At 36.3% G+C, this 18,620-nt stretch overlaps 1 protein-coding gene across 6 annotated transcripts in view; it reads left to right on the forward strand.

The window, feature by feature from the left end:
* SPATA6 (spermatogenesis associated 6) overlaps window positions 1-18,620 on the forward strand; it is a 137,640-nt gene that overhangs the window by 22,767 nt on the left and 96,253 nt on the right. Inside the window, exon 3 of one of the 6 annotated variants that reach the window (XM_035018607.1) lies at window positions 16,900-16,941. The exons of the other annotated variants lie outside the window; for them this stretch is intronic. Coding sequence (XP_034874498.1) covers window positions 16,920-16,941 — 22 coding nt within the window. The 5' untranslated portion in view covers window positions 16,900-16,919. The remainder of the gene's footprint in view (window positions 1-16,899; window positions 16,942-18,620) is intronic. 6 annotated transcript variants of the gene reach the window in all.

Genomic DNA, 18,620 nt, shown 5'->3' on the forward strand with positions numbered 1-18,620 from the left:
AAACGTCTTTTTACAGTTGGTTTGATAAAATCAGAATCCAATCAAGGTGTGGTTCACACTCTGTGTATTGCTGTTTAGCTCTTGAATTTCTTTTTTTCTGTAGTAGTGTCCCTCACTTTTTTTTTTAAAGATTTTATTTTTAAGTAATCACCACACCCAATGTGGGGCTCAAACCTATAACCCCAACATCAAGATTCACATGCTCCACTGACTGAGCCAGCCAGGCACCCCTTTAATGCTGTGAATTTGCTAGAAAAACCAAGTCCTTTAGAATATCCTACAACCTGGATTTGACTGATTGCTTCCTTAAAGGGTTGTTTAGCTTGTTTATTACTATATTATGTAAACTGATAATTAGATCTAGAGGTTTGATTGGATTCAGGCTTATTTTATTTTTTTTGGCAAGAATCCTTCAGAGTTGATGCTGTGTACTTGTAAAATATCAAGTGGTATATGAGTCTGATGGTCTTAAGTTTAGTGATGTTAAGATTGATGATTTGGCTCCAGGCAGCACCAGCCTGATTCCTCTATTACAGAGTTCCTCATCAGTCTTTCATTGAGTAGCTTTAGCACCCTTTGAGATCCATCTTTTAAGTAGGGATTACAAAGTGTGATTTTTCTAATATTGTCACTTTTTGTATTTATTAGCTGGAATTTCTCTATAAAAGAAATTCTCTTTATTAGCAATTTGGTTACCCCGAAACACAGTTCTTGTAGGAAAGGCAGAGTCATTCTTCTCTTCTTCCCTTACAGTAGTAGCTTTAGTGAGGTATAATTTGCATATCACAAAAGTCACCATTGTAACTGTAGTTAAATGATTTCTAGAAAATTTATACAGTTGTGAACCATCATCACAATTCAATTTATGATACTGCCATGACCCAAAAAGTTCCCTGATGCTCATCTACAGTCATTCCTTATGCCCACTTCCTGTCCCCTCTCTTTGCCTTTTCTAGAAATTTAATGTAAATAGATTAATATGGAGTCTTTTGTGTCTGCCTTCTTTCATTTAAAATAATGTTTTTGAGATCTATCCATATTGTTCTTTGTATTAGTAGTTCATTCCTCTTTAATGACAAATTAGTTTTCTATTGTATGAAATTTTTTCCCTTTCCAAAACTCCAAAACATTGCTGAGTGAAATTAAAGATCAGCTAAAAGAAAACAAATGAAATGACACATCATGTTTATAGATCAGAGATTTGATAGTTCATGAAGGAATTTCTCCTAAAATTTTTCTCTGCATTTAACATTATTTCTATTTTATGGATATTTGGATGAACATTTGGATTATTTCTAGTTTTTGGCTATTATGAACAGTATTGGTATGAATATATGGATATAAACTGGATTGTATAATATGTATATGTTTAACTTCTTTAAAAAGATTTTATTTATTTACTCATTTGAGAGAGAGAGTGAGACAGTGAGAGAGAGCATGAATGGAGGGGAGGGGCAGAGGGAGAGGGAGTAGCAGACTCCCTGCTGAGCAGGGAGCCTGACGCAGGGCCCAGTCCCAGGACCCTAGGACCATGACCTGAGCTGAAGGCAGATGCTTAACTGACTGAGCCACCCAGGCACCCCTGTGTTTAACTTTTTAAGAAACTGTCCATCCGTTTTCCAAAGTTACTGTACCATTTTAATTCCCACCAGCAATGTGTGAAGGTTTCAATTTTTCTATACCATCCCCACAACTTGATATTGTCAATCTTTCAGAGTAGAGTAGTCCCCCTTATTAGTGGTTTCCACTTTCTACAGTAGAGTTTCAGTCACTCATGATCAACCAGGGTCCAGAAGCCAGTGATTCTCCTTCTGACATTTTTTCAGAAGGTCAGTAGTAGCCCAATGCTGCATCACAATGCCTGTGACCTTCACCTCGCTTCATCTCATCTTGTAGGCATTTTATCATCTCACATCAAATAGAGTGATTACAATCAGATATTTTGAGAGAGAGAGAGACATCACATTCACGTAACTTACACTACAGTTTATTGTTATGATTGCTCTATTTTACTAGTTATTGTTAATCTCTTACTGTGCCTAATTTATAAATTAAACTTTATCATAGCTGTGAATGTATAGGAAAAAAACACAGTGTGTCTAGGTTTCGGTGCCGTCCAGGGTTTCAGGCATCCACAGGAGGTCCCCTTGGAGCACATCGCCCAAGGATGAAACCAAGGGACTACTCTATGGACATTTTGGTGGATGTGTAATTCTCTCTTTTTGTATTTTTAATTTGCATTTCAATAATGAATAATGATGTTGAGCATCTTGCCATGTGCTTATTAGGTATTCATATATCTTTTCTTCTAAAATGCTTATCCAAATCTTTTGCCAATTTTTGGATTGGGTTGTTTGTCTTTTTATTGAGTTGTAAGGTTTTATAAAAAGGTTTTTTTTTATATTCTAAATATAAGTCCTTTATCAGATATATGATTTGTAAATATTTTTTTCCCAGTCTGTGGCTCGTCTTTTCATTCTCTTAACGGTATCTTTTGAAGAATAAGAGCTATGAAGTCCAGTGTATCAATATTTTTCTTATATGGATCATGTTTTTGGTGTCATATCTATGAAATCGTCACTTAATCCAAGGTCACAAAAATTTTCCCCTATTTTTTTCTAGAAATTTTATAGTTTTACTCTTTACATTTAGGCCTATGATCCATTTTGAGTTAATTTTTGTCTATGATGAGAGGTAAAAGTCTGGTTCTTTTTTTTCTTTTTCTTTCCTTTTCAGAATATGGCTATCCAGTTGTCCCCTTTGAATTTCCTTACATCTGTTTTGAAAACCAATGGACTATAAACGTGAGGGGTTACTTGTAGACTCTAGGCAGTTCCATTCATCTGTATGGCTATCCTATGTCAGTACGACTGTCTTGATTACTGTGGCTTTATAGTAAGTTTTGAAATCAGGTTAAGTCCTTCACCTTTGTTTTTTTACCATTTCTAGTTCTTTGTGTTCCATATATAGTTTAGAGTCAGTTTGTCAATTTCTATATGAGAATTTGAGAGGAAGAGTGTTGAATAGGAATAGTGTTGATGCCTTCATAAACTATGACCTCTCTGATGTAAGAACTTGGTGTGTTTATTTATTTTTTTATACAATCTTTAGTTTTTCTCAGCAGTGTTTTGGAGTTTTTAGTACACAGGTCATGCATTTCTTTTGTTAAATTTATTTCTAAGTATGTTATTCTTTTTGATGCTATTGTTAAATTTATTTCTAAGTATGTCATTCTTTTTGCTGCTAAAAAATAGAATTGTTTTCTTAATTTTATTTTTGAATTCTTATTTGCTATTCTGTAGAAATGAAATTGATTTTATATATTTATCTTGAAGCCTGAACCTGCTAAACAGGTAGAGAGTAGGGTTTTTGTTGTTGTTGTTGATTTTTTTTTATACACAGAATTTTTATATACAGAATAATTTGGCCTGAAAATAAAGGCAGTTTTACTTTTTTCTTTCTAGTCTGTATACCTTCATTTTTTTTTTAATTTTAAAGATTTATTGATTTATTTTAGTTGGGGGAGGGGCAGAGGGAGAGAGAGAATCTCTAGCAGAGTCCCCCTGAGCATAGAGCCTCAGTGTGAGGCTTGATCTCACAACCGCAAGATCATGACCTGAGCCAAAACCAAGAGTGTCTTAACTGGCCACTCAGGCGCCCCTAATCTGTATGCCTTTAATGTTTTTCTTGCCCTATTGCCTTGGCTTAAGCCTCCAGTACAGTGTTGAAAAGAAGTGGTGAAAGCAAACATTCTTGCTTTGTTTCTGATATGAGGGGAAAAACATTATTTCTATTAAATTTGATGTTAGCTGTAGTTTTTATTGTAGATTTAAAAAAACTCTTATTAGGAGGTTTTCTATTATTGATAAAAGAGGAAGAGAACTGTTCCTAACTGGTTGAGAGTTTTATCATGCATGGGTATTGAGTTTTGTCATATGCTTTTCTCTGTGTTTTTCATGTGTTTTCCCCTTTATTCTATTAATGTGGTTTATTACATTATGGATTTTCCAATGGTATGCCAACCTTCTTTTACTCTTGGGAAAAATCCCAATTGGTTATGGTATATAGTCCTTTTTATATTTTCCTGGATTCAGTTTGCTAGTATTTGTTAATGATTTTTTTTTAATTTTTCATTTAAATTCAATTTAGTTAACATACAGTGTATTATTAGTTTCAGGGGTAGATTTTAGTGATTTATCAGTTGCATATAACACCCAGTGCTCATTACATCAAGTGCCCTCCTTAATGCCCATCCCCCAATTAGCCCATCCCCCTACCCATCAATGATAGTTTTTTAAGTAGTTTCCACACCCAGCGTGGAGCCCAACACAGGGCTTGAACTCACAAACCTGAGATCAAGACCTGAGCTGAGATCAAGATTTGGATGCTTAACCTACTGAGCCACCCAGGTGCCTCTGTTAATGATTTTTATATCTATTTATGAGAAACTTGATCTGTAGTTTTGTAATTTTTCTGTCTTGCTATGTTATCAAGGTAATACTAGCCTCATAAAATGAATTGAGAAATGTGTCCTCTCTGTCTGCTTCCTGGAGGAGTTTGTATAGGATTGATATTATTATTTTTTAAAGATTTTTTTATTTGAGAGAGAGAGTGAGCAGGAGGAGGGAGAGGGAAAGAGAATCTGAAGCAGGCTCTGCACTGAGCACAAGAGCCCAATGCAGGGCTCGATCTCATGACTGTGAGATTATGACCTGAGCCAAAACCAAGAGTCGGCCGCTTAACCAACTGAGCCACCCAGTTCCCCCAGATTGATATTATTTTATCTTTAAGTATTTGTTAGAATTCACCTGGACCTGGGCTCTTTTGGGGAGGGGGATTAAATTACTATATCAATACTTTCTTATGTATGTATTTCTTCTTGAGTTAACTCTGGTTGTGTCTTTCCAGAAATTTGTCTAAGATGTCTACTTTGTTTGCTTAAAGTCGTTCATACTTTCCTCTTCTATTTCTGATTTTTGGAGGATTAGCATTGATGTTTCTTATTTCATTCCTGCCTTTGATAATATGCATTTTCTCTTTCTTTCTTGGATGGCTTAGCCTAAAGGCTTATCAATTTTGTTGATAATTTTTAGAACCACTTTCTAATTTAGTGGTTTTCCTATTTTCAATTTTACTGATTTTTATTTTAATCTTTATTATTCTTTCTTCTACCTGCTTGGTGCGTGCTTTGCTCTTTGTTTCATAGTTTCTTAAAATAGAAGTTTAGATGATTGATTTTAGATATTTTTGCTTTTCTAGTATAAGCATTTAAAGCTAAAATTTCTTACTACACACTGATTTTGCTGCATTTATTAAATTTTGATGTTACTTTTTTGTTTCCATTAATTTTGAGATATTGTCTAATTTTTATGTGTGTGTGATTTCTTCTTTGATCTTTGGGTTATTTTGAAATATGTTCTTTCATTTCCAAATATTTGCATATTTTCTACACGTTTTATGTAGATTTCATTTTTTTATGATGTTGATTTCAAACTTAGTTCTACTGTGGTAACAGAACATACTTTATAGGATTTCAGTTCTTTTAAATTTACTGAGACATATTTCTGGCATATCGTAAGGTTTCTATCCTTAATAATATTCCAGTTGCCCTTGAAAAGAATGGGTATTTTGCTGATGTTGGTTGAGATATTCTATATCAATCTATTTCAATTAGGTCAAGTTGGTTGATAATGTTTAAGTTTTCCATCTTCTTGCTGATTTTATCTCTTGAGGGGTAAGGGAGGCCTGATTGTTTTATCAGTTACTGAGAGAAGGGCATTTGAATGTCTAGCTATAATTATTCAATTTTCTGTTTCTCCTTTCATTTATTTCAGTTTTTGCTTCATATAATGTGCTGGTTATTGATTTCTTACCCCTTAGTTCCGGATTCAGTCTTTTTGTCTGCTCTGTGGAAACTGATATGGTTCCTTTAAATTTTTTTTTCTCAGCTGGTACTGAAGCTTCAGGCAGTAGAGGGCCCTGGAGTAACGTTACCGAGGGAAATGATTTTGCTTCCGGGTGCTGGCGCGCTGGCTTTTTCCCACATCATACTCCTGTGGTGCTTGAGCCTTCCCTGGCGCTCAGGTGTTGCCATACAGGGTGGCCGACAGCAGTGTCCTCTAGCTCTCCCTATTTGTAGTGTGGTATTGTTTGTAGTTTTGTATTGAAGCGCCTCTGATGCAACACTTCTCTGTGAACAACCTCCCTGGCACCCTATGTGGTTGATTTCTAGCAAGTTCCTTAGGCAGATTTCCAGTAAGTGAGCAACTTTTTCAGTGAGCAAAGGTTGTACCCTCCTGAACAAGTTCTGGATCTCAGCACTGAAGAGGAGAGCTTGGGGAGAACTCTTCCTTGGGTGCTCTGAGCCCCAGGAGTAATGGCTGTTCCTTTGATCTGCTATTCCTATATTCTTTTATGTTCTCTTACAGCTAGGCAATCCCTCATTACTTTAACTCCCATTATAGTTAATAGTTCTTTATATTAAATGTTCCTTGTGTGGTTTCTCTCTCCTGATTGGACCCGTATTGATATATTTGTGTTGAAACTCTTTTTTAATTGTTTATACATTTATAATTATTATATCTTCCTGTATCTTCACCTCATTTATTGTAGTAAAATTTCTGGTAGCAAAATTACAGCACTTTCAGGCCTCACATCTTCCATATTCTTAAGAATAAGAGGTCTGTGATCCATAATTTTCATCAAGTTTTGAGATTTATTCTAATCACAATTGGGTGGGGAAATATAATATGCTGTTCACTTAGCTTATATATGTTGTACTTTGGTTCAAGTGGTGCATGTGTCACCTTTCTAAAAACCACATAGATCTCTGATTGAAGGGGAAAGGAGGGGAAAGCTGTGGAGAATTTTCACAGGTGTCCCTACAGTGAGCCTCCATCGCACCAAGCCTTTAAACTTAAACACAGAGTGATGATAAGATGGTAGAAACAGCTCCTTTAAATAAAATATAAAATTGAGCCCAAAGAAGTAAAGCAGACTTTATGTCAGTGGAAGCAAAGAGAAGAATTTGAAGTAAGGAAACATTGAAACAATCGTGGACTTCTCCACTGACAATTAGGATTGTGAGTCACATATATCATTTTCCATTGTGTATAACATACAAAACTAATGTGTACTTGTTTGTCTAAAATCCAATATCTGTTAATTGAGATTATGTTATTTAGAAGTAAATTGAGCATGGTCCAAATGCTTAAGGAGATCCAGGGACCCCCTTAACTGGACAGTCTGACAAATGGTCAGATCCTTGAATAATCTCAGTTAAGATGCTTAGAACAGTCCTTGGCACAAAGTAAGCACTTAGAATGTCTCGTTTATTATTACTGGTGGTGTATTATTATTATTACTGGTGTTATTACTGGAGAATTTACCAGTTCCATCTCACATCATATCTGCACCTCTAAGGAAACTCTGGAGGTCCAGAATCACCTAAGGTCTAGGGAAATATATGATATATAAAATGATATTAAGTGCCAATGATATTAAAAGCCATAATAAGTCAGTTTTATATTCATAGAGAAGGCATTCTCTTTAGGGAAACTATTATAATCCTGGAATCTACCAGAATAAACGTGGTGATGGCTAAAACTATACCCTGGGAACCATTTTTAGGCAAGAAACAGAATGAAAAGTTTTCTACTTCATAGACTTCTTTATTGAAACAGTGGACTTTCATCTTTTCTCAGTGAAGGTTTACAGATTCTCTTTTACACACACACACACACATACACACACAGAATATACTGTCTGAAAAGCTCTCTACAGATATCCATATTGTCTGCTCCTTTACTTCTTTCCAGTCATTGCTCAAATTTATCATCATAATAAGAGACCTTTTCTCACCAAAGTATCTAATATAGCACCTGTTGGTTAATATCTCAATCTCTACTTATCCCATTATCTTTAGAGTTATTTTATCTTACACCCAGGATATTTTGAGTAAAAGAGTATGCTTTTAATAGTTCCACCAAGACAACAAGTATAAAAAGGATACTGCTCAGGGCAAATAGGAATGAATGGTCCTCCGGTCTTTCTTTGTAGCACTGATATATTATTTATTTATTTTTCTTTCAATAGAATGACAGCTTCATAAGAGCAGAGATTTTTCCATTTTTGTTTACTGCCATATCTCTAATGCATATGGCAATACCTGGCACATACTAGCTATCTGATAGTTAAATAAAATATCATAATGCATCATAAACCTGCCTCCCATTACTATTTTTTTTTTAAAGATTTTATTTATTTATTTGACAGAGAGATAGAAGAGCACAAGCAGAGGGAGTGGCAGAGGGAGAGGGAGAAGCAGGCTCTGCACTGAGCAGGAACCCGATGCGGGACTCGATCCCAGGACCCTGAGATCATGACCTGAGCCAAAGGCAGACGCTTAACCATCTGAGCCACCCAGGCGCCCTCCCATTACTATTTTTATGACTGTTGGAACTATCCTATTGAGACATAGCAGCTGTTTTTCTAGTGTTATAATCCTTTGATTAGGAAATATATTTTGTATTTATTTATTTTTTAATTTTTTATTTATTTATTTATTTTTTAAAGATTTTATTTATTTGACAGAGAGAGACAGCGAGAGAGGGAACACAAGCAGGGGGAGTGGGAGAGGGAGAAGCAGGCTTCCCGCGGAGCAGAGAGCCCGATGTAGGGCTCGATCCCAGGACCCCAGGATCATGACCTGAGCCGAAGGCAGACGCTTAACGACTGAGCCACCCAGGCGCCCCTATATTTTGTATTTAAAAATTTATAATTAATAGCTTCTCTGGCCTCATTCCCTTTAACACTTGATACAGGGAAAATATAATTTTTATTTATATTGTAGTGGATTAGTAGGTATCCATATTGCTTTCTCTTGCCTGTAGGGAAAAATTGTGGTTTCACTAGGGCTCCTGCTGTCAAGCTTCTGGGAATTAGTGCTTACCTGGTGTCTGGGGTATTAAAATGCTTTCAGGTGAAGATTTGAAGGCTGGGAATATATCCTTCAAAGTCTATAAATGGGAAAAAACAAAACAAAACAAAACCAGTCTATAAATGGGAGAGTCCCTGCCTTCTCCTCAGGGAGGGCTTGTAGGACTCAGGATTCATATTTTAAATGCACAGTGACAAATACATTCCAACCAATTCATCTTTGTAGTTAGGGCAGGTAAATAAGCATTCAGAAGATATTAGAACAATTGTTCTTGCTGGTGCAGAGGGCTAACGGCATTCTGGCACTCAGGTATTTACTGTAGCTTTCGATTTGCTGTATGTGAGTAGGATTTCTGGAGTATCGCAGTGCATTTACTCTGTAACTCACACTAAAAGTACATGTGAAAATGAGAATTTTCTTAGAGGAATGAGGAAAATTATCATTATTTAGTTACAAGAGAAAGGGGAACTGTAAAATGAGGTTAATTATGCTATATGTTCCAGTAGATGTAATTACATCAACTTGCTATGTGGTTTCTAGCAGCATTAGTTAGCTGTTTCTTTAATAATTTAAGGTCTTTCTTCCCGAAGTATTTTTGCCAAAATATATTTTTTCAGTATAACGGAATAGAAAATTGTTCATAGAAACTAGCAAATAGTTTTTCTCAGTAGAAGTTAATCTAGGTTCTTATGATGAAATAGAAATCAAAGCCACGCAGTGACTTTTCAGGCCGTTTCTCTACAGCTGGGCAGTTGCAGTAACAATGGGGCCCGTCTGGTTATCTCGTCACTGCACTTTGTGTGGCAGCTGTTCGTTGAGCCGGTGGTAGATTCGCAAGCTAGAGAGTATACGGACACAAATCTTTTTAAACCCTTTGGTTTTCAACTTTCTATTCCTTCTGAGACCATTTTTACTTCTGAGACCATCGATACCTTTAGCAAACCTATTGGAATTACAAATGAATTATATTTGGAAATATATCTTGGTAACAACTGCATTTATTTTTCTTTCTTCGCTGGAAATGATTCACAGAAATAATAACTGGCAATACTAAATACCCATGTAATATTTTCATGAATGTTTTCTTGGCCATTTTCTGCTTGCATGTTTGGCCCCTTCCAGAATGATTCTGGCTAGGGTGGGGTCTTTTTGTTTTACTTATATCCTGTCCCTTATGGTGGAAGTATTGCCTTCCTTGGCTTTATTTTTAACCTTTTACTTTTCTTTATGAAATGAGTTATTTTGATTTTTATTTATTTTTATTTTTTAAAATATCTACTTATTCAAGAGAGAGCAAGCAAGAGAGAGAGAGCATGAGCAGGGGGAGGGGCAGAGGGAGAGGGAGAAGCAGACTCCCCAATGAGCAGGGAGCCCGACACTGGGCTTGATCCCAGGACCCTGAGATCATGACCTGAGCTGAAGGCAGACGCTTAACCGACTGAGCCACTCAGGCGCCCCTGATTTTTTTTTTCAATTTTATTATTTATTTATTTATTTGAAAAGAAAGTGTCACTTTTTTTTTTTCTTTTAAATTCACAAATACTGAATTGGCACTGTCAAAGCAAGGCAAGTTCTTTGAAATGGAAGGGGTAGCCTTCCATATTATGCATATGGAGTCAGAACTTTTCACCCAGAGATCTACAAAGCAATTAATTTTATTATTCTGTAGGACTTGCTCTCAGACCAGATGTATACACACAAACACACATATATATATATACACACATATACATACATATATAAACACATGCATATATGTAACTATTAATGTCTTACCTTTTCAAATTTGGTTTTTACTTATATTGAAATTATTTTAATTGGTTATATAATTATGTTACTTTTCTTTATATCAGAGTTATATATAGTCTACAAAGCTTATCACAAAAACAGCAGTCCTGTAACATCCCTCTCCTCCATCGTTTCCCATTCCCCAGGGACTAAGTTTTATTTTTTAAAACTTGTTTTTCTTTGTACTCACCCATGTATCTCTGACATACTTATATTGCATTTGAAACATTTTGATTTTTTCAGTTTTAGACATTATCTGTACTTTCCCTTATGAAAAGTAAGGATTTAACTATTTTTCATACATTCTCTGCTTGCCCCGAAAACATATACATGCCCTTTCTCTGTCTTTCTCTCCTCTTAATACAGTTGTAGCACAATTTCGGTTTATATATGACCATGTAAAAAGTATTTTTAGCTAGACCATGTGGTGAATATATTATGGTTACTTTTCTTGGCAAGAATTCTGTTTTCACTTGAATTAATATTTTCTCTCCTTTGCTTAGTTTTATAGTTTAGTTTTTTTCAGTTTTTGCTTAACTTAACCCAGTTCTCCCTCAGGTAGTTAAATCATTTTTCTCAACATTTAATGTTATTTCACTTACAAGTCTTTTTTTTTTTTTTTTTTTTGCCTAGATGGCAAAATATTTTTTATTTATCTTTAAAGTCTAGTAGTTTTGAATATGTCCTGAAGTTGTTTTGTATGGCTTAGGATTCTCCAGTAGTGTGCGTGCTTTCTCATTTGTAGTTTCTAATCTTTTTTCATTCTTGGAGAATTTCCTAGATACTGTTTAGGATTTATTTTTTTCCTTTGCCTTAGTTTTCTTTATCAGGGTCTGCTACTATATAGTATGTTGAATTTTTTTTTCTCTGTTTAGTATTTGTTATTTTCTCTCATTTAAAAACCTTTTTTTGTTTCTCTTTGATTTTAAAAAAATCTCCTTTTTATTTCTTTTAAGGTTTTTTTCCTGTTGTTTTTATTTGCCTTTGTTTTAGTTTATTCTTCATTTCTGAAATGACGTCCCCTATTTCTACTTCCTTCCTGAGTTATACCATCTCACTTTTTTGTTTTTCTGGCTTTGATTTATGTAGCTCTTCAATATCTTATATAACTTTTTACGTTTTCAAATAGTAGATTATAGTTGTGATCTCTTTTACAAACATCTTTTGGCTGCCTTCATTGTAGGAATTTTTTTCTTTTGCTCACTATTATTTTTTTACACAAGAACCAGGTATATATTTGACCTTTATCCTTTTCTTTGCTCATTCTTAATTGAATTTAGTTTTTTCCTGAATGTTTAGAAGGAAGCATGATTGAGGATAACTTTTTAGCCTCACTGAGCTCCCTTCTATAGTGTTCAATGAATATGATGGCTTGCCTTTGTGGATTTTTTGCCTTTGTTCCATTCTACTTGTATTAGTCTTTCCCCCACCCCACCCCCCTACCCCCGGTTTTTCTTTTTATATTTTTTAAAAATCCTGTTTAATTTGTATTCTCTTCTCTACAGTTTCTTCTAGTTTCTTGGGCTCTTGTCCTACCTGGGAACCCTGGGTGGTCAGTTCCTATAGTTCTTACAGGTTACCAGACTACCACCTTTGGAACTTACCTGAAATCTTTTGAACTCATCTGCTGTTGAAATGGCCAAACATTTGCCAGGTTTTAGCTGCTTTTCTCAAGTTGATCTGTGCTTCCTAGTGAGCACCTCTTGGCTATTTTGGGGTTCTCTTCCCAGGTCCTTTAGATAGCCCCTTCCTTCTGCTTCCCTGCATAGATAGATGCTGATACCTGTGGGTTTTGTGACTGTGAGTGGTCTGTAGAGATATCTTATCACCTTATTTATTATAAATGTTGTCCATAGGTTTATGGTTTTGCTATGTAATTGCTGTGTCTGTTTTGTTTTTTTTTGAGGGGATTTGGGGAGACAAACTGCTGCTTCTGCTTTTGTTTTCTGTTTTGTGTTTTTGCTTCTGCCTTTCATATTAGAGGGTGTCATCAAATTATTGGCCATCTGTTCATATTTAAGAGCGGAAGACTAATAGGCTTTTAGAAATTATGTACCAAAGGTGCCTGGCACCACTAATTACTAAATCTGTTGGGGGTTCCTCCTGGGTGGAGATTGTCAATATGGACTTTCTAGAAGGGTGATTTCTCTGGGCCATCTTATTGGAAAACTTAGGATGTCAGCATCTTTTTATGTCTTTTCTCTTTAGCTGGTCATATTCAGTAGAAAAATCAGTCATATCTTTCTCCTAGAGGCTATAAACTTGGCTACTGCTGATTTTAGAACCTTGTGGAAGAAGAAGCTGTGGTAAAGTATCAGTATGTAGCCCAGACTCTTAATCTCCCTGTTTTCAGATGGTACCCCTGCTATCAACTGTATCTGCTGTTTCCATTCCAAGGACAACAATGACGAGGATGTGGATGACTAATCTTCCCTCTTCTCCTCTCCCCACCCTTCCCCTCTCCCCTCTCTTCCCCTCTCCCTTCCCTTCCCCTCTCCCGCCCTCTTCACCCTTTTCTCCCTATCCCACCCACTCCAGAGAATAAACTTCCAGTTACCTGCCTGGGTATGGGGAAAGGCAGTTTCTTAGCACTGTAAACTGAAGGAAGGATCTGGGTTTTTGACTGCTTCTTAAACTTTCAACTGCTCTGGCTTTTAGCCCCATAGATTCTATCATTTCCAGAGGTACCTGGCACCACCAATTACTAAATCTGTTAGGAATTCCCGAGTATAATATGGGTTGCTTTTTTTTTTTTAAAGACTTTATTTATTTATTTGAGAGAGAGAATGAGATAGAGAGAGCATGAAGGGGGGAGGGTCAGAGGGAGAAGCAGACTCCCTGCTGAGCAGGGAGCCTGATGTGGGACTCCAGGATCATGACCTGAGCCGAAGGCAGTCGCTTAACCAACTGAGCCACCCAGGCGCCCAATGTGGGTTGCTTCTAAGCTCCCCTGTCTATTGGCTTAAGATCCTTTCTCCTGTTAACTCAGTTACTACTTCTGTTCAAATTGTTTCCTCTCAGGTTTTGCCATTGAGTTTGTGAGTGTGTGTGTGTGTGTCTGTGTATTTAATCCTTTGTTTTTTTTTAGTGAGGGTTCAGAAGGGAACATAGCAAATGCATATATTTAACCTACCATGTTTAACTCAAGCATTTATTTATAGCTCATTGAAATATTACAGTGTGAGGGATGCCTGGGTGACTCAGTCGATTAAGCGCCTTTGGCTCAGATCATGATCCCAGGGTTCTGGGATCAAGTCCCGTGTTGGGCTCCTTGCTCAGTGGGGAGCCTGCTTCTCCGTCTGCCTGCTCTGCCTGCTTGTGCTCTCTCTCTCTCTCTCTCTCTGACAAATAAATAAATAAATAAAATCTTAAAAAAACATATTACAGTGTGAACACCTGTTTAACCAAAAGAAATACAGCATTGCTAGAACTTCAGACAGCTTCTCTTATACCCTCTCCTAATCACTATTTCCTCTCTGTTTCACAAAAGAATTTCCATTTTAATGTCTAATATAATTTAGCTTTACCTATTTTTGAACACTAAATAAATGGAATCGTACTGTGTGAATTCCTTTGTGCCTGGCTTTTTTGCTGAGCATTTTGCTTGAGAAATTTATCTGTGTTGTGAGTAACTAATCCATTCATCTTTATTGCTGTAGTATTTCATTATGCAACTCTACTCCAATTTATTTATTCTGTTATTTGTGGACATTGATGGGCATTTGGGTTACTAGTTTTTGCTATTATGAATAATGTTGCTCTGAACATTCCTGATTACATGACTTGGTGCTCATGAGCACGCATTCCTATTTGGTATATACATAGATGTGGTATTACTAAGTCTTAGGGTCAACATGAGTAGACAGTGCCAAGCAGTTTTCAGTGTTGCTCTACCAGTATACACTCTGCCATTGATGAAAGTTGTTCTCCGCATCCTTCCCAACTCCTGGCATTGCCGGACTTTTTCATTTTAGTCATTATGATGGGTGAATAGTGGTTTTATTTGGCATTTCCCTGAAGACAAATCAGGTAGACCAATTCTTCATACGTTTATCAATCTTTCTGGACATGTTTTTATAATGTGTGTGAAATGTTTGTCTTTTGCTCATTTCTGTATCAGGTTACTTTCTAATTAATTTGTAGGAATTTTCTATATTTTCTAGTTACAAACCCTCTGTCAGTTATATGTGTTGCAGTATCTTCTACTCTGTGGCTTGCATTTTTTAATCTATTAGTGGTTCTTGTTCTTTTGATGAATAAATTATTTTTAATATAGTCTAATTTAATAATGTTTGATTTATTAATTTTTTTCTTTATGCTTAGTGCTTTTTTTGGTCATGTTTTAGAATTCTTTCCCTACCCTAAGCTATAAAGATGTTCTTCTATCTTCTACTAATCTAAAAACCTTATTCCTTTACTTTTTACCTTTAGATTTACAATTCACCTGGATTTCATTTTTATCTATGGTTTGAAGTAAGGATAAAATTTCATTTTTATTTTATATATATCTATGTGTGTAAATGCTATTTGCTGAAAAGACTTTTCGTATTCTCATTACTCTGTAATGTTACTTTGTCATAAGTTAAGTGCCTCCATACATGCAAATTTTTTTCTAGAGTCTCCTGTTTCATGGGTCTGTTCGTCCATCCTTGCATATATACTATGTTTTCTTAATTGCTGTAGCTTCAGTTTTGATATCTGATAGTTTGAGTCCTCCAGATTTATAATTTTTGAAAATTGTCTTAGCTATTTTTTTGTGTCATGTCTAATGTACTAATTAATCTTGTGTACTCATCAATGATTAGTCACATTTGTGTATATCAGTAATCACCATTCACCAAGACATAGTGTTTCCATTGCCCAGAAAGGTTTCCGTGTGCCTCTACCAGTCAGTGCTCCCCTCAAGATAATCACTATTCTGACTTTTATCAACATTGATTATTTTTGTCTATTCTTGACTTTCATGTAAAATAATCGTAGAATATGTATTTCTTTGAGTATGGCTCATGTCTGAGAATCATCTGTGTTGTTGTGTCTCAGTGAACTATTCTTTTTTATTGCCCTTTGGTATTTCACTGTATGACTATACTATAATTTATTCATTTTCTTGTTGAAGATTGTTTTTAGTCTTGGATTTTGATGAATAAAGCTACTATGGGTATTTTTATAAATATTTTGGTAATCATAATACTCAGTTCTCTTGGTATATTCTTAGGAGTGGAATTTCTGGGTCATAGAGTAGGTGTATAATTAGCTTTAGTTAATAGTGCTTAACAGTTTCCTAAAAATAACTCTAACTATTCCGAGTTGTTTGGTGTATTGGACATTGTATGTGAAAAATTGTAGAAATAATTGGGGGCATGGCATCATTACTCATTACTCTGTAATGTTACTTTGTCATAAATTAAGTGCCTCCATACATGCAAATTTTTTTTTGGCATCATGGTATCTTTCTCCAGATAGGTTCTGTTTGCTTTTATTTGCCTGTTCTAGGCTGCTAGTAGCACTAGCAATCCTTGATCTGTCAGTCTAATGTCACAGGTTAAGGTCATTTGAAGCCAGGTTTCAGTCCTTGTCAAAGCCAGATTATTTCCTGTTCATCTTTATTCCCGGGCCTTTTCAGGGGCTAAAGTATGGAGAATTTATGAAAATCTCTCCTTGTTGGTAGGCTCTGCAGTCATATTTTGTTTCTAGGTCTTCGAGACCATCAAAATCTCAGCAAATTTATCAGTTTTTCATGTGTCTTTTCTAGAATTAGCAGATGCCCTTAGAGAGAAAACAACTTTTCAATCATTTTGCTGAACTTTCATATTGAGTCTGATGTCTTTTGGTTCTATTTAAAACATTTATTCATGATTCATTTAAATATCTTTAAAAAATATTGTTAATTTGGGGCACCTGGGTGGCTCAGTCATTAAGCATCTGCCTTCAGCTCAGGTCATGATCCCAGGGTCCTGGGATCAAGCCCCGCATCGGGCTCCCTGCTCTGCTGGGAGCCTGCTTCTGCCTCTCCCACTTCCCCTGCTTGTGTTCCCTCTCTCTGTGTCTCTCTCTGTCAAATAAACAAATAAAATCTTTTTAAAAAATTGTTAATTTGCTTTGTAATCCAAGCACATGGCCTATAATACTACTGCTTCTTAGAATTTACTGATATTTTTACCCTGGGCATCTAGGATAAGGATCAAATGAAAACATGGAATGGATGCTTAAAAAAGGTATGTTCTCTTTGTGTTGGCTACAACATTTGAAACTTTCTATATCTTATTTCACCTTATTTATTTCATTAAACCAGATATTACATCAAGGCTGACTCTTTTTTTAAAATTTTTTATTAACATATAATGTATTATTTGTTTCAGGGGTACAGGTCTGTGATTCATCAGTCTTAAGCAATTCATAGTGCTCACCACAGTACTTACCCTCCCCAGTGTCCATCACCCAGCCACCCTATCCCTCCCACCCCCCTCCACTCCAGCAACCCTCGGTTTGTTTCCTGAGATTAATTAAGAATCTCTTATGGTTTGTCTCCCTCTCTGGTTTCGTCTTGTTTCATTTTTCCATCCCTTCCCCTATGATCCTCTGTCTTGTTTCTCAAATCCCTCATATCAGTGAGATCATATGATACTTGTCTTTCTCTGATTGACTTATTTCGCTTACCATAATACCCTCTAGTTCCATCCACGTCATTGCAAATGACAAGATTTCAATCTTTTTGATGGCTGCATAATATTCCATTGTGTGTGTGTGTGTGTGTGTGTGTATACCACATCTTCTTTATCCATTCATCTTTTGATGGACATCTAGGCTCTTTCCGTAGTTTGGCTATTGTGGACATTGCTGTTATAAACATTAGGGTGCATGTGCCCCTTCGGATCACTACATTTGTATCTTCGGGGTAAATACCCAGTAGTGCAATTGCTGGGTTGTATGGTAGCTCTATTTTCAACTTTTTGAGGAACCTCCATACTGTTCTCCAGAGTGGCTGCACCAGCTTGCATTCCCACCAACAGTGTAGGAGTGTTCCCCTTTCTCTGCATCCTCGCCAACATCTGTCGTTTCCTGACTTGTTAATTGTAGCCATGCTGACTGGTGTGAGGTGGTGTTTCATTGAGGTTTTGATTTGGATTTCCCTCATGTCTGTTGGCCATTTGGATGTCTTCTTTGCAGAAATATCTGTTCATGTCTTCTTAAGGCTGACTCTTAATAAAGGGTCATAGGAGACTCTCAGTAAAGGGTCATAGCTACCACTTGCCTTCCTGGCTTTTATTCTAGGTGAGTTTGGTGTTGCTGATTGACTCTCATGACCTTCAGATTGGTACCAACATAAGTTGCTTCTCAGTGCTACCTTTAGGTCTTTTTACTACTTGGAGAATTTCTTGTCTAATTTCTCTTATAGGATATTCTAAGTGTTTAAACTCCAACATTCTTAAGATGAACAGACGAATCTACTTCCTACTTTGCCAATGAAAATTGAGGTTATAGTAGTGATCTACCTTCATTTACTGCACCCTTGTCCTAAAAGTCACCTACATTATTACCCATTTTTATCTTATTTCTCCTGGTATTAGAATTTCTCTGCTCAAGGTTTTTCTGTCTACTTGTCCCCCTTACCTATCTCCTTATGCCATCTCTAATATCTTGGTCATTAGATTTTTAAAAAAGATTTATTTATTTGAGAGAGAGAGAGAGAGCATGTGCAAGTGGGGCCAGGGGCAGACAGAGAGGGGGAGAGAAACTCAAGCAGACTCCATGCCGAGCACAGAGCCCAAGGTGTGGGGCTCAGTCTCACAACCCTGAGATCACAACCTGAGCCAAAGCCAAGAGTCGGCGCTTAACTGGCTGTGCCACCAGGTGCCCCTTGGTCATTAGATTTTTTTTATTCCTCCTGTATCTT

Source organism: Mirounga leonina, unplaced genomic scaffold (genome assembly GCF_011800145.1).
Source record: "Mirounga leonina isolate KUSES-001 unplaced genomic scaffold, KU_Mleo_1.0 Mir_173, whole genome shotgun sequence".
Lineage (NCBI taxonomy): Eukaryota > Metazoa > Chordata > Mammalia > Carnivora > Phocidae > Mirounga > Mirounga leonina.